Source organism: Otolemur garnettii, unplaced genomic scaffold (assembly GCF_000181295.1).
Source record: "Otolemur garnettii isolate 467f Iridium unplaced genomic scaffold, OtoGar3 scaffold00067, whole genome shotgun sequence".
NCBI classification, from domain to species: Eukaryota; Metazoa; Chordata; class Mammalia; order Primates; family Galagidae; genus Otolemur; species Otolemur garnettii.
The window spans coordinates 903967-918921 of NW_003852462.1; the positions used below are offsets into that span (position 1 = coordinate 903967).

The 14955-nt window shown below is 52.3% G+C and overlaps 1 protein-coding gene across 2 annotated transcripts in view; it reads left to right on the plus strand.

Moving 5' to 3' along the window:
• PRKCZ (protein kinase C zeta) overlaps positions 1 to 14955 on the plus strand; it is an 83154-nt gene that overhangs the window by 5966 nt on the left and 62233 nt on the right. For both annotated transcript variants that reach the window (XM_003793204.2, XM_012807307.2), the window contains one exon: positions 1559 to 1609. In XM_003793204.2, the coding sequence (XP_003793252.1) occupies positions 1559 to 1609 (51 nt within the window). The remainder of the gene's footprint in view (positions 1 to 1558; positions 1610 to 14955) is intronic.

Consider the following 14955-nt stretch of genomic DNA (forward strand, 5'->3'; position numbering starts at 1 on the left):
GCCTGTAGTCCCATCTACTTGGGAGGCTGAGGCAAGAGAATCACTTAAGCCCAGAAGTTTGAGGTTGCTGTGAGCTGTGATGCCACAGCACTCTACCCAGGGCTATAGCTTGAGGCTCTGTCTCAAAAAACAAAACAAAACAAAACTTCTGGGTTAAAGTGAGCCTCCTGCCTCAACCTCCTGAGTAGCTGAGACTACAGGCACCTGTCACAGTGCCTGGCTGATTTTTCTATTTTTAGTAGAGACAGGATCTAGCTCTTGCTCAGGCTGGTCTCGAACTCCTAAGCTCAAGTGATCCTCTCACTTTGGCCTCCTAGAGTGCCGGCATTATAGGCATGAGCCACTGTGCCTGGCCCTCTCTGACATTTTATTAGCCCAAATGAAAATTGCTCTTATTGGTAAAGAGTTCATAAGCTGGCATGGTAAAGGTGTGTTCTTCCATTCCAGACACAGATGCATGGTTCTGGTGGGTGGTTCTCATTTCCTGGGAGCCACATAGCTCTAACCTTTTATGGTGGGCAGAGGGTCCAGAAGCTGGTCCAGGGCCCATGGGGCATGTGGAAAGAGCAGGGGATGTCCCCACATTGTCCCTGGGCATTGCTCCCTGGGCCCGTCTCTAAGCTTACAGCTTTCTTCAGCTTTTAAAGTTGAGAGCCAGGTCAAGAATTGAGTCATGGTATTATAGCACCTGGATTTTCATCTTTAGAGTGGGCATTTTAGGCCGTGCTCTCTAATGCTTTTGAGTTCTGCAGGGTATCTGGCAGGCCTCAGAGCATGGTTTCAGCAGCTTTGGACAGCCAGCCATGCCTGTGTCCTCTGCTATTGTAGCCTGGGCTCTTTGCCAATGGTCTAGCCATACCACTGAGCCTAGGAGATGGGACCAAAGCTTAAGCTTGGAACTGCCATGGTTTCTGCTGAATCTGCTCTTCTCCCTGGTACAGGCCACCTGGTTAAAATACTTATTATTGGCAGCTTTTATGTCCCTGTGGCTTCTAGTGTCAAACCTGTATTGGTCCACTTTGTTCAGAGTGACGGTGAGCACATCTGTATCCCCTCTGCACATTGAGAGCCACAATGCTTTAAAAATTCACTTGGTTTTCTAGATAAGAAAGTTTGTTTTAGCTAAATTATAATACTTTCTAAATTTGTGTTTTAATTTATTATGGAAGCTCAGGATATACGTTAAATTATTTAATTTTGGACTCTGTCTTGAGTATAAAGAAATGGAATCCAATGCAAAGTAATTGCAGTTCTTTCTCATTTTATATTATTTTTTAATGCAGATCAGTAGTTTTCTTTGCCGGCTTTGTTCTCTGGCTCCCCTCTGATTGCTTCCCCGCTGCATTTTTCAGTGGATTTTAAAGTCCTCCAAAACGGAGCTTGGCAGACGTAGCTGTCCTTGGGTTTCCAAGGCTTTGCCTTAACAGGCATCTCCCAAGAGCCGCTCCTGCTGGCAGGACCGTGAGTGCCTCCTGGGAGAGCACCTCTGGTCAGCTGGTGCCGGGCAGGGATCTGGAAAATGCACATTAAATGACTCTGTCCTCTCTCTTCTGTGCAGTTTTCCCGAGCATCCCAGAGCAACCAGGCATGCCCTGTCCAGGAGAAGACAGTGAGTACAGAGCTTTTCCTATAACTAGTATCTCAGTGAGGGGGTTGAACTGTTGACCATTGAGAAGGTGACGACAGCCCTCTTTGTGGACTGTGAAGAGTCTGAAGTCATCGTGAGCAGCTGTTGGGTGCATGTATGGGTTTTCACTGTGGCCACTGCCCTGGGATGTCTCCTGTGTACGTTCTGGCTGACCTGAGTGCTGCATCCAGGAGGGGACTCGCTTGGTTCATTGGTGGCATGATGAAAAGCTTAGTCTCTCCGTAGGAGGGCAAGGCCTATCTCGGCTCATAGCCCCCAGCCCTGGTCATCTGCTGCGCCTTGACCTGCACTGGCCCCAGGGCTGAAGTGGAAGCTTCCTGGTCATGCTCACACTGGCTTCATGGGCAGGACATAAAGGAAAAGAAGGCTCACGAGTGGAGGGCTCAGAGGGGGTCCTCTGATTGTACCTCAGAGGCTGCTGGACCCCTGCAGCTGGGGGTGGTTTTGCCCCAAGCTATCCTTGGGGCAGGGTGCCTGAGTCTATACCAACTCCTGACTGTCCTGCTCAGATTACGTGCTACTGTTTCTGTCTAGGTGGGCTGGGAGTCCTGGATTGAGTCAGCTGTGTGTCTAGTTCTTGGCACTTGTCTCTGTCCCCTTTGGGCAGGGGAACCCCCACCCAGTCCCCAGAGCTTCCTCCAGGCTGGCATCACACCACTGGGTTAGGACCCTCAGGTTGGCATGAGTGGTAGCCTGCGTCAGCCAGGGATAGGGGTGAAGCAGATTTATATGGCTCTCAGCCACCACTGTCACCCAGTTGAGTGGGCAGTTGGGGTGTGAGTCTGGATTTAGGGAGAAGCCCAGGCTGAAGTAGATTTGGTAATGCTGATCACAGGGGAGCTAGGGATTTCCCATAGTCTCCTATGTGGGGGCTGGGAGGTCAGTTGACAATGAGGCCATGGAAATGTCAGGAGCTAGGAGTCCTGGAGGAGTGGAGTGGGTGGGTGGGCCATGGCAGGTGAGCCAGACAGGGGCAGCATGAGGAGCACAGGGACGCCTTCCACCACCTGGCCTTGGTCATGCCTCTCAGTGCTCCAGTGTGTCTGAGGGTTGGCGGGTGACAAGAGTGAGATCAATCAGTGGGATTCACAGTGTCAGGTGGTGACAGCCGAGGCCAGTGGTGGGTGGGGCAGCTGGCTGGAGGTGCAGGTTGAGATTTGGAGGTGTGTTGAGAAGGGGGACAGTGAGTCCCCTGGGATAAGAACTTTCTGGGCAGCCATGCCAACAAGGGTGAAGGGCCGAAGGGCAGAAGAATTTGGCCCAGCTGAGGTTTTGCTCCAAGTGGGCCTGCAGGGGGTGGCTGAGGGAAAGTGTAGGTGGGGTTGTGTGTAGTGCCTTGAATGGCTTGGAGGGGTGAGCAGGTGCAGACCCTGTGATGTGGAAACCCCCCTCCAGAGCCCAGGCAGCTGGTACGGAGGCCACCAGGGCTGGTTCTAGGGTCTTCCTCCCCTGCAGAACTGCTCCCAGGTGTGTTACCTGCCACCTGGGACCTTCTCTCTGGGGGTGTAGGCTCTGGGGCAGTGGTACACTCTGATGGTTTATGCGTCCTTATGGAAACATAAAAACATACAAACGAGCCAGGTGTTCCCCCAGGCTCATTGCTCTCTGCACCCCTTACGCTACTGTCCCATAGGAGGGGATCCAGGGGGGGTGCTTACTGAACACCTAGATGATGTTGGACCATGGTGACAAGACTGTGTTTATCTGCCCAAGTTGTGCCCAGCATGCGGGGATGCCAACTCTGGGAGCCCATAGCATTTCCATGTCTCGTTGCAGCCCTGCCTGGGGTCTGGGGTTGGCTCTTTCTGTCTGTGACCTCGGTGTCCCCCTCTACCTATGTAGATGTTGACCAGCTGGCCATGTGTGGGAAAGGGCAGCCTGAGCTGGCTCAGCCTCTGCAGTGTAGGAATAGGGGTGTGAGTATCTCTGCCAGAAGGTCAGTGGGGTGTGGTTCAGGGGAGTCAGCCTAGTCCCCAAGGGGAATGCAGAAAATGTGGCTAGACCTGGTGAGACAGCTGCCCTGGGCTCACAAGCAGGTCCTTGAGATGCTTCCAGAGCAGCCCAAGGCTCTGGAGACCACTCAGTCCTGCTGGGAACATTCCACCAAAGCTGACAGGTGCCCTTTGCCAAGGAGGTTGGAGACAGGCACCAGGGAGGACCCTGGGGTGGTGGCTGGGTGGCCTCTGCCTGCTTATGTGTCTCCTGCTCCACGCAGTGATGTCCACCTGGCTGGACAGTGCACCGAGTGCAGGGAGGCCCTCAGCTCACTGCAGTCAGGACTGTGGGAAACAGCACGTAGCTTATAAGGGGTCTCCCAGGCAGCTGGGGCTGCTTTGAGTGTTGGCGTCTTCCCAGGTATTTTAACTCAGTTTGATGCTGGTGCTGATCTCAGACATAAGACATACCTGTCCTGGTCACCCAGTGGCTACCATGTGCAAGTTCACTGGGTGATTTTGGCGCCTGCATGGGCACTTGTGTTTAGAGGGTTTTTTTCTGGCCTCAAGCGGCACCATCTTGCATTGTGTGTCCGTGAGAAGAGCCAGATGGGTAGGTGTAAACAGCAGTGTACACAGCCACATAGACAGCTGGACACACCAGAGATGGCTGCGTGTAGGAATGAGGCTGCTCTGTGGGACACAGGGCAGAGGCTCCCAGGACATTGCCCTGGCTGGGACTGCCTCACTCTCAGCAAATAACTTCTGGAACATTCCACTTATATTGTTTGTCTGAATTTGTTTATTTAGGTGGTTGTTTTTTAATCGTAAAGCATACTTAACATAAAATTTACTATTTTAACCACTTTGAAGTGAAGGGTTCAGTGGTGCTCATGCCATTGTGCAGCCTCCACCTCGCCCTAGTTCCAAATACATTGAGAGAGGGAGCCCAGACCCCACCTGTGTTTGCTCCCTGCTCCACCCTCCCCCGTGTGACCAGGGCTCTACTTTCTCTCTCCGTGGACCTGCCCATTCTGGATGGGCAGTAGAATCACTCACCATTCACCCAGCTTCTTTCACTCAGTGTGATCTTGTCAAGGCCATCCATGTGGCAGCACGTATTGGCATCTCAGTTCTCTTTTTCTAAATTTTTTTTTTTTTTTTGGCGGGGCGGGTTTGAACCTGCCACCTCCAGAATATGGGCCCAGTGCCCTTACTCCTTGAGCCACAGGTGCCACCTACTTTTTCTAATTTTTTAAAATTCTGATAAAATGAGTATAACAAAACTTACCACCTTAATCATTTTTTATTTGGAGACAGAGTCTTGCCAGTCTACAGTACACTGGCACCATAGCTCATAGCAACCTCAAACTCTTGGCTTCAGCAATCCTTCTACCTCAGTCTACCGAGCAGCTGGGGGTACACAATGCCCCGCTAATTTTTCTGTTTTTAGTAGAGATAGGGTCTCGCGCTTGCTCAGGTTGATCTTGACCTGAGCTCAAGGGATCCTCCCACCTCAGCCTCCCAGAGTGCTGGGATTATAAGCCCGAGCCACTGTGCCCAGTCCCTTAACCATTTTTTTTTTTTTGAGACAGTTTCATTTTGTCACTCCTGGTAAAGTGCCATGGCGTCAGCTTACAGCAACCTCAAACTCTTGGGCTCAAGCAATTCACGTGCCTCAGCCTCCCAAATAGCTGGGACTATAGGCACCTGTCATAATGCCTGCCTATTTTTTAGAGATGGAGTCTCGCTTTGGCTCAGGCTGGTCTCGAACCTGTGAGCTCAGGCAGTCCACCCATCTCGGCCTCCCATGTGCTGGGATTACAGGCATGAGCTACCATGCCCAACCCTTTAACCATTTTTAAATGTACAGTTCAATGATGTGCAGTATCCACATTGCCACCATCTGTTTCCCAAACTGCAACTCTGTTCCTACCAGCCACTAACGCCTCAGGCCCTGGCACCCCCATTCTGCTCTCTCTGTGGATGTGACGACTCCAGGGAAGCTCCTGCGGGTAGAATCTTGGCTTATCTGCTGAGCACAATGTCTTCAAAGTCCATGCACGTTGTGGCAGGTGTCAGAGTTCCCCTCCTTCTTAAAACCAAATGGTCCATCATGTGGAGATCCCGTTTTGTCCAGTCGTCTGTCTGTGGACATTGGGTTGCTTCCACTTTTTGGCCCTTGTGACAAGGCCTCTGTGAACAAACATGGTGTCTGAATGCTGTCTTGAGATGCTGCTTTCAATTCTTTTGGGTATAGACCCAGAAGTGGAATTGCTGGATCATTGGAAGTTCTATTTTTAAAGAACTGCTGAACAGTTTTCCATACTGTATGCAACATTTGACATTCCCACAACCAGCATGCAAGGGTTCCAATTTCTCCACATCCTCCCTAATATTCATTATTTTCTGTTTTTTTTTTTTTTAAATAGCCATCCTAATGGACGTGCTTTTGTGATTTTGATTGGTACTCCGTGATGAGTGATGCGGAGTATCTCTGCATGCTTATCGGCCCAGTGTGTGTCGTCTTTGGAGAAATGTCTGTTAAAGTCCTTTGCCCACTGACATATTGGGTTGGTGGTGAGTGTTAGGAATTCTCTATTGTGGGTGTATTAATTCCTTATGAGATGCATGATTTGTAAATCTTTCTCCGTTCTGTGGATTGCTTTTTTGGTTTTTTGTTGTGGTGTTGTGTTTTTGTTTTTGTTTTTTAGAGTAGCTAGGACTACAGGTTCCCACCACCATGGTTGGCCAATTTTTCTGTTTTTTATAGAGACATCTTGTTCTCACTCGGTCTGGTCTCAAATTCTAGGTCTCAAATGATCCTCCTCCCTTGGCCTTCCAGAGTGCCGGGATTGCAGGCATGAGCCACCATGCCCAGCCTAGTTTGCTCTTCTTTTTCTAATTCTTTGAGTCGTAAATTTGAGATCATTCTTATTTGTTACTGTAAATGTTTATTGCTATAAATTTCCTCTTTGCACTGAGATGTGGTTGGATGTTTGGCCATCAAATCTCCTGTTGAAATCCCATCCCCAGTGCTGAGGGTGGGGCTGCTGGAAGGTGTTGGGTCATGGGGGCAGGTCACTTGTGGCTGGTGTGGTGCCCTCCCTGTGATGATGAGGGAGTCTCACCTCATTAGTTCTCGGTGGGGGGGGCGCACTCCTGAAAAGAGCCTGGCAGCCCTGCCTTCCTCCCCTGTGCCCTCTTGCGATGGGATATGGGACACGCCTGCTCCTCCTTTGCCTTCTGCCCCCACCGGAGGCTCCTTGAGGCAGATGCAGGCACCATGCCACGGTGGTGGTGACCTGTCCAGATCAGCCAGCACCCAGTGGGATGTGGCATTTGTAGTGGCAGAGGGGCCGGAGTGTAACTGTCCAGTGGACTCTACCAGCCCAGCAGTGAGCCCACTCTGGGACTTGGGCAGGTGGATTAGGCTCCTGCCTCAGTTTCCCCTCCATGAAAGGATTAATGGAGCTCAGGGGGGCTCCTGGAGCATATTAAGTGCTCAGTAAGGCCAGCTTGCTGCAGTCCTGCCCAGGTTGCTCGGGGGGGGAGGATAGTGCCCCTGCCGCGTGCATTGCAGGCTGGCCAGCTGGAGCAGGCTGTCTGTGGTGCAGGTGGGTGGTGGGTGGGTGGGTTACCACGGAATCCTTCCGGACTAGCTTAATGCCTGTGGCTCCCTGGTATTTATAGGTTTGTCTATTGTTTAATATGAAATCCAATTTCATTCAGCTTTGTCTCGAATTATTTACAACAAACTGGAAAAGCTAGTTTTCTGCCTTAAATAGGCTTCATTAGCAATCTGCCAGTTGGGCCTCAATTTTCTAGAGCTTTACAAAGCTGTGTATTTTGGGATAGGTCGGAAGGGAGATGTTGGCCAGAGGACAGGGGTCGTGACATGAAACTGATCATATGTACGAATCTTTACACTGGACGCAGTATAAATGTGCATTTCCTCTTGAAGCCCCATGGGGACAGTGACTCAGTGATTTGTCTGTGTTGGTTGAGGGTCTGCAAATTGTTTCTGTAAAGAGCTTTGTGAGTTGAACCTCTTGTCACTGCTGCCATTGTGGTGCTGAAGCACAGGTAATGCCCATGTTCCGGTAAAACATGAAGGATGCAGAAATATGTATTTCACAAATTTATCACGCATCTCAAAATATTATTGTTTTTATTTTATTCAGCCCATTAAAAATGTATAGGCTGGGCTTGGCGCCTGTGGCTCAAGTGGCTAAGGCACCAGCCATATACACCTAAGGTGGCGGGTTCGAATCCAGCCCGGGCCCACCAAACAACAATGACGGCTGCAACCAAAAAGTAGCCGGGTGTTGTGGTGGGCACCTGTGGTCCCAGCTACTTGGAGGCTGAGGCAGGAGACTCGCTTGAGCCCAGGAGTTGGTGGTTGCTGTGAGGTGTGATGCCACGGCACTCTACCCAGGGGGACAGCTTAAGGCTCTGTCTCAAAAAAAAAAAAAAATGTATAGGTTGGACAGTGCACCAGCCCCATATACCGAGGGTGGCGGGTTCAAACCCAGCCCTGGCCAAACTGCAACAACACCAAAAATAGCCGGGCTTTGTGGTGGACGCCTGTAGTCCCAGCTACTTGGGAGGCTGAGGCAAGAGAATCACCTAACCCCAGATGTTGGAGGTTGTTGTGAGCTGTGATGCCACAGAACTCTACCCAGGGCGATAAAGTGAGACTCTGTCTCGAAAAAAATTGTATAGGCCATTCCTCGCTTGCTGGCCTAGAGCACAGGCACTACTGTTTGCCAGCCTCATTCTCAGGGGGACTTGGGCCTTTTGCTCAGAGGATGTCTTCTGCTCAGCGCAGCCTTTACGGCTCATGTCTGTGCTTCACATCTTGTGAGAAGCCCAGCACACAGCTGGTCAGCCCTTCAGGAGCTGGGGTCTGAACCCTGTGAATGAACATAAACACAGATTTATGGTTCATGTGGGTTTCATTAGTATTCAGGTGTGGTGAGGCCAGCAGGTCAGAGCTGTCCACTACCAAGAAGAGAGCGTGTGGCAGGTCCCACGTGAGGGGCAAGACGAGCCACACAGGGCTGGCAGGGACTCACTGGGCCTGGGAACTTGGGCAGAGCCATTCTCATGGTTTCCACAGGGAAGGTTGGGTGAGGCAGGCTGCAGGGCTGTCCTTGGTGTGGACCCTGGGGGACCCAGTGGGGACACTGGCCTAGAGCGTGAGCACCACATACAGGAGGTGTCCTATCCTGAACGTGTTTCTAGTCCGTCATGGTTCTCAGGTTTTCAGAAAGGTCCCTCAAAGGGCGAGTCAGTCCCTTGCTGCCTCTCAGAGTCACTTGGCCCCGCAAGGTGCTATCCTAGCCACAGGGCTCTGGATGGCACAGCGTCAGGACACAGAAAATAAGAACATAACAGTTGACACACTGATGGCTCCCTGTACCTGGTCAGAGCCAGCCGTCTTAAGCAGGACACTCACTTTCCCCAGCATCCCTCACCCCCAGTGCCTGCCTGCACTGTCTGTTGGAGATATGGGCCGCAGAGGTCCCTTGTCATGCCTGTGCTGGCTCCTGAGCAAAGCCTGACCTCGCAGGGTCAGTGCAGGTACCATATGAGTTCCAGGCTGGCCCACGTTCTCGTGACTGAAGGAAAGTTCCACTGGCCGGTGCTATCACAGTCCCCAGATCATCAGGGTGACAGTGGCTCCTACTCTGCCTGGGAGACTAGGTTGTCTCTGCACCGGGTGGTGGGGGCACTCCTGCCCAAGGCGGGGGGAGGGGGGCTGTGCCACTCCAGGCCAGCCATAGGATGCTTAGCCTTCCCCGTTCCTGCCCTCCTAGGCCCACAGTCTGCTGGCACTTAGGGCACAAAGTTGCCTGACGTAGGGCTTGGCCCATCCTCAGCCAGCCCAGGGCCTCTTCTCTCATCCCCTCCTTGCCAGGAGCCCTTGAGTTTTTGTGTTGAGCCCATTTACAGCAGGTCAGAGGTCACTGGCCGCTACTGAGTCCCCTCCAGGGGGCCGATCTGGAGGACTCCACTCAGCTGGGCTCCATGAGGCTTCTGAACCTGAGCCTGCCCTGGGTTTGGCCGCTGCCCTACTGGGCCCTCCGCTGGCCCGTTTCAATGCAGAGATGCTTGTTGTCATGTGACGTCAGCTCCTTGACATCCATGCCGTGTTTTAGTTTGTGCCTCAGCTGCCGGCTACAGCTTCCCAGGGGAGCCGGGTACCACCCGGGCCTGGAGACATGAGGAGGCAGGGATGTGAGGGGCGGGGGACGGCTCGGCCAGCCTTCCCTTAAATATCTGCTCCTGGCACTTGAGCCCACCCTGCCTATTGTGGGGGTCCGGAGGCGAGCAGACACAGCGTCGGCTCCTGAACGGGAAGGAAAATGCCTCCTCACACGCCCGCCGCCCAGAGAGCATAAAGACTCCCGTGCTCAGGAGCCAGAGAAGAAAGCCCGTGAGTAATGCGCATCTCTCGGTGGGTTTCCGCACCGTATAGGCCGTGTGCTTGCGGCAGCGTCTGTGCAGCCTGCGTGCTGCACAGATGTTCCAGACGCTGGCACGGCCGGTGCTGCTGGCCAGGCAGGGACGGGGCCAAAACAGCCCTGGGTGATGTCAGGGGAAGCACCGTGAAAGGCTGTTGTTTTGTGGGGCGGTGGATTTTTAGGGAAATATGCTGTGGAGAGACATGCCGGGAGAGCTTTGTGGCTGAGGTGGGGGCTTGAAGGAAGGAAATGCACGCCCCGGAGACAGATGGTATGTGACCGCGGCCTGGAGGGTTTGTGGCCCTGGCAGCCGCAGGGCCGGTGGGGCTCATCCCCCATTTTCAGCTCTCTGGCCCTGGGAGTCCTTGGTGCTTGGGGCTGTGCTGTGGCTGATGCTGTCTGGCTGGGTCTGTGTTGTGGGCAGGACCACCGGCGTGTTGTTGCTTTCTCTTTACTCTGCATTGCTGCAAGTGGACAGGTCACCAGGACCACAGGGGCAGAGCCTGGACCCCAGTGGCTAGAGCTGGTGGCCGTAACAGCAGCACCTGCTCCTGTAAACAAGCCTCCCTGTGCAGTGTCGGTGGCGAGCCTACCTGCCTGTCCGAGCCCTGGTCTGTGCTGCACAGACCATGACAGCATCATGTTGGAGTGGGTGGCCAGGCTCACTCCATCAGGTCCTCGATGTTGGGGGGGAGGGGGGGCAAGGCGCTGGCATCTGGTTTTCTGCTGTAAAATGGTAGATTCAGATGGGTCTGGGGGCTGCACGCTCCTTGGCAGGGATGCCAGAATGTGGGTGCTTTTCTGACGTCCATTTTGCAAGGTGGTTTTGTAAAAAACAACCACCAGCAGCAGCCTCCCCTGCCAGGCTGGTGGGGAGCCGTGGGCCTAGGAGGCCTGACTACGGGAGGCAGCTCTCCCCCATTTGGACGGAGCTGGATGCTGGGGAGGCCACTTGGGCAAAGCGCCCCTCCCCCAGGCACGGAGGGACCTTTGCAAATGCCGGCACCCTTGGCAGCTAGCTCAGTCACCAGTGACACTGGTTTGTAGTTTGTGCTGATCTTTGAATGATAAAATTCTGATGTGTTGGTGGGCCTCGCAGGAAGGAGAAGGGGCTGGGCGTGTTCTCACGTGTGCTGCCAGCAGGGGAAATGAGCTGTGTCATAGTTTCTTCAGGGTGTTGGGGCATCCTGGCCTCTTTCCTCTCTTGTAAGCACACAGACCGTGTGTGGCCGATGTCAGCCCCCTGATGCTCGCTCGCTGTGGGGCTGCAGTGCCAGGCCCAGACGCTGGAGGCAGTGGTCCAGGAGTCCTCACAGGGGGCTGCAGTGCCAGGCCCAGACGCTGGAGGCAGTGGTCCAGGAGTCCTCACAGGGGGCTAGTCAGAGCCACGACTAGGGCACAGGTCAGAGACGCACAGGGTCGCCCTCCCCTAAAACCTTTCAGTTGATGCTACCAGGAACTGCTGTGGCTGGTGTCACCCATGTCTGTGTCTGGGCCAAATCCATGTGGTGTTACCACTCCTGTCTCAGCTGCCAGGGGGGCTCCTCCTGCCATCTTCATAGAATTCGGAGCTGCTGACAGTTATGTAAGGACTCGTGTGTGCCTTTGCCCACCTCCAGGGCACTGGGCTCCCTCTGGGTGTCTCACAGGCGGCCTGGTAACCCATCAGGTCACACGGTTGGCAGCCTCCACAAAGCACCTGGCCCATCAAAGGTGGGTGCCCCAGGATGCCCCCTCCAGTTGGGATGTGGTGGGGCCCCTCAGGGTGTCTGTGGTACCCACAGGACCTCCCCACCCAGCATTGTCTGAAGCCCACTCAGCCTGTTCTTGTTGATGTCTGTGCTGGGCAAGCACTTTGTCTCCCTGCCAGGTATCTCTGTTCCCTGTAGACCCTAAGACGTGGGGCAGGCTTTGCTGACTTAGAGCTGCTGAGGACACTGTCGCAGGGCAAGGGCCATTGAGGGGAGAGATCTGGGAAGGCCAGGTCACATCGGAGGAACAAAGAACAGTCCTTTTCTGTGCCTGCCCCTTAGCTCTTGAGTTCAGGGTCTGGGGTCCTTGAGGTCAGGTGGGTCTGGCCTTATTGCACTCTGTTCATGCTCTTTTGGTCTCTCTGCCACCTCAGGCCACAGAGCATTGACCAAGCTGCACATCCACCTTGGCAGAGTGTGCGGGACCTGGGATTGCTGCTTCTGCCAACTGTCCCCCAACGGGCTAGCTGGGTGGGTTGAGGGGATCCAGGCCCTCCATGGATGTTTGTCACTCTAGACTTTTCCGTTCGGGGCATGACTTGTTCTCCTCTTTCTCTGGGACATATCAGTTCACCTCTTTCTTCTTTTTCTGCCTTCCCATTAGGGTTATATCACTATTTATTATTGAATCATTGAGTATTTACATTATCAGGGATTATGTAATATTCATGAGCCACTGGGATTGCATTCTAGCTTCTAGTCACACACTGTTTTGATTTGTGTGTATTTTTCTCCTGAAAGTTTTTTCTTTTCCCTTCAAAATAAGCCACCTGAACCAGCAGTGCCTCTAGCATCTCAGATTGTTTTTGAGAATGAAGTTATGGGGCGATTGTCTGTTCACGCAGAAGGTGGCGCAACAAAGTCCCCCCAGTGTGTCTGGGCACGATGGGCTGTTCCTAGGATCATCCTGAACACGTGAAGGAGGGCACCGTGTTTTGACTGGCTACATTTCCCTCCGTGCCTCTGAGGCTCCCAGGCAGAACCCTTGGATTCCACTCATCCCGCCGCTGCCGTGGGCAGGTCTGTCACCCCCAAGCGAGGCTCATAGTCAGGAGAGGAAAGAAACTAGCAAGTCCTTCCCAGCATCAAAGGTGTGACCACATCTGGCAGATATGGAGGCTGCTTCACCTCATTGGAGTTGTCGTTAATTTTGGGGGGCTCACGAGAGATTTTGCACCTGAGACTGGTGGGAGGGAGGAATGATGACATTGTGTTTTATTGTTTAATTTGTTGGTATGAGTCTGTATGGTCTTTTCGAAATTTGCTTTTGAAATGTATCTTCTGTGGGAAGTTTAAAAAGATTCCATGTGCAGGTGAGACGGAGCTGCCCCGTGTCAGGCAAGGTGGCTTCCTCTGTTCGGCCTCAGTGGAGTGAGGTTGCTGGAAGAACTGAGCGAGATCACACCCAGCACTGGAATGCTGGGCCTGAGGACATGGTGGTGTTGCCATTGCTAAAAGCTTGTGTGTAACGTTTGCGTTGTATGTTATTTTCACATTTAAAATTATATCTTGAGTTTTACGTTTTCCATTTCAACGCGTTGGGTGGTCCTGGGTGACTTAATGAGAGCAGTGTTGCTGCCCCTCCTTCCCGCTCCTTGAAGGAGCTCATGTTTTGCTCTTGGCATTTATTTCCGAATTTCATTCTTTCCTTTTTTTTTTTTTTTTAAAGATGGGGTCTTGCTATGTTGCCCAGGCTGAACTTGATCTCCTGGGCTTGAGCAGTCCTCCCACCTCGCCTCTCAAGTAGCGTGGACTACAGGTGTGCACCACTGCACCCTGCTTCTGTTTCCAAATTTCTGCATTTATGCTGCTGCTTCTAGATTTTTCCATTCGGGATATGACGTGTTCCTCTCTTTCTTTGGGGCATGTCAGTTCACCTCTTCCTTCTTTTCTCTGCCTCCCATTAGGGTTATATCACCAATTATTATTTAATCGTTGAGTATTTACATTATCGTGGATCATGTAAATATTCACAAGCCACTGGGATTGCATTTCCTTTTTCGCACAACTTTTGGTTTTTCTTGGAGTTGTACTTGTCTTGATTTTCTTTCTCAGCATTGCCTAGAAGTCTATCTACAGTTTGCTCCTGGTCCTCTCAACAGAAGAGCAGTGCTGCCCACAGCCCACTACTGCCTCCTTGGAGCACCTGGGACCTCCCTGCACAGCCTTCTCCTGGGAACGCTTCTCTCCACCGCCTTCTCTCCTGCTCTCTTGATCCCTGGTCCCCTTCTTTCTCTGTCCTGGCATAATACCCAGTTGAGACACCCTCTGGAGATTTTCTGAGGAAGGGGGCATGGGAGGCAAAGTGCAGCAGACCTGGCTTGAAAACGCTTTTCCTCTGCCCACACAGGCAGTGGTAGTTTAGCTAGGTATAGAATTCCACATTGGAAATTATTTTCCCTTCTCATTTTGAAGGAATTACTCCCTCCCACTGCCTTCTAGCTCCTGCCCAGATGCTGTTTTGACTTGTGTGTGCATATTTTTTCTTCTGGAAGTTTTTTTTTTTTTGTGAGACAGAGTCTCACTGTGTCACCCTCAGTAGAGTGCTGTGGCATCACAGCTCACAACAACCTCAGACTCTTGGGCTTAAGCTATTCTCTTGCCTCAATCTCCCAAGTAGCTGGGACTACAGATGCCCACCACAACACCTGGCTATTTTGTTTGTTGCAGTTACTATTGTTGTTTAGTAGGCCCAGGCTGGGCTTGAACCCACCAGCCTCCGTGTATGTGGCTGGCGCCCTAACCGCTGAGCTACGGGTGCCGAGCCCTCCTGGAGCATCTTCTCTTCAGTATTCTGTGGTTTCAAGTGTCTTGACCGGGTATCCTTTTCTTGCCCTTTGGGCTGGGAACTTTTCAGTGTGGAAGCTCCTGACATTGGGGCATGGGATGCTTTACTATTCAGTCATTTCCGACATGATCGACACTCCTTCTATTACTATCATCAAAAGCCGCCACCGACCATTTGCTGCCTCCCAGACGACTTCTCTAACTTCTTTTTCTATTGTCCATTTCTTTGTCTGTTTAAAACCTTTATTTTCTAGGAGAGTCTTCCGAATTTTCTTGTCAAAACCATCACTAAGTTTTTCTTCCTGGTTTCTGTTCCTATCCTTTAGTTTCCGAGAGTGCTTTCTTGTTCTTTAAGACCCCCCCCC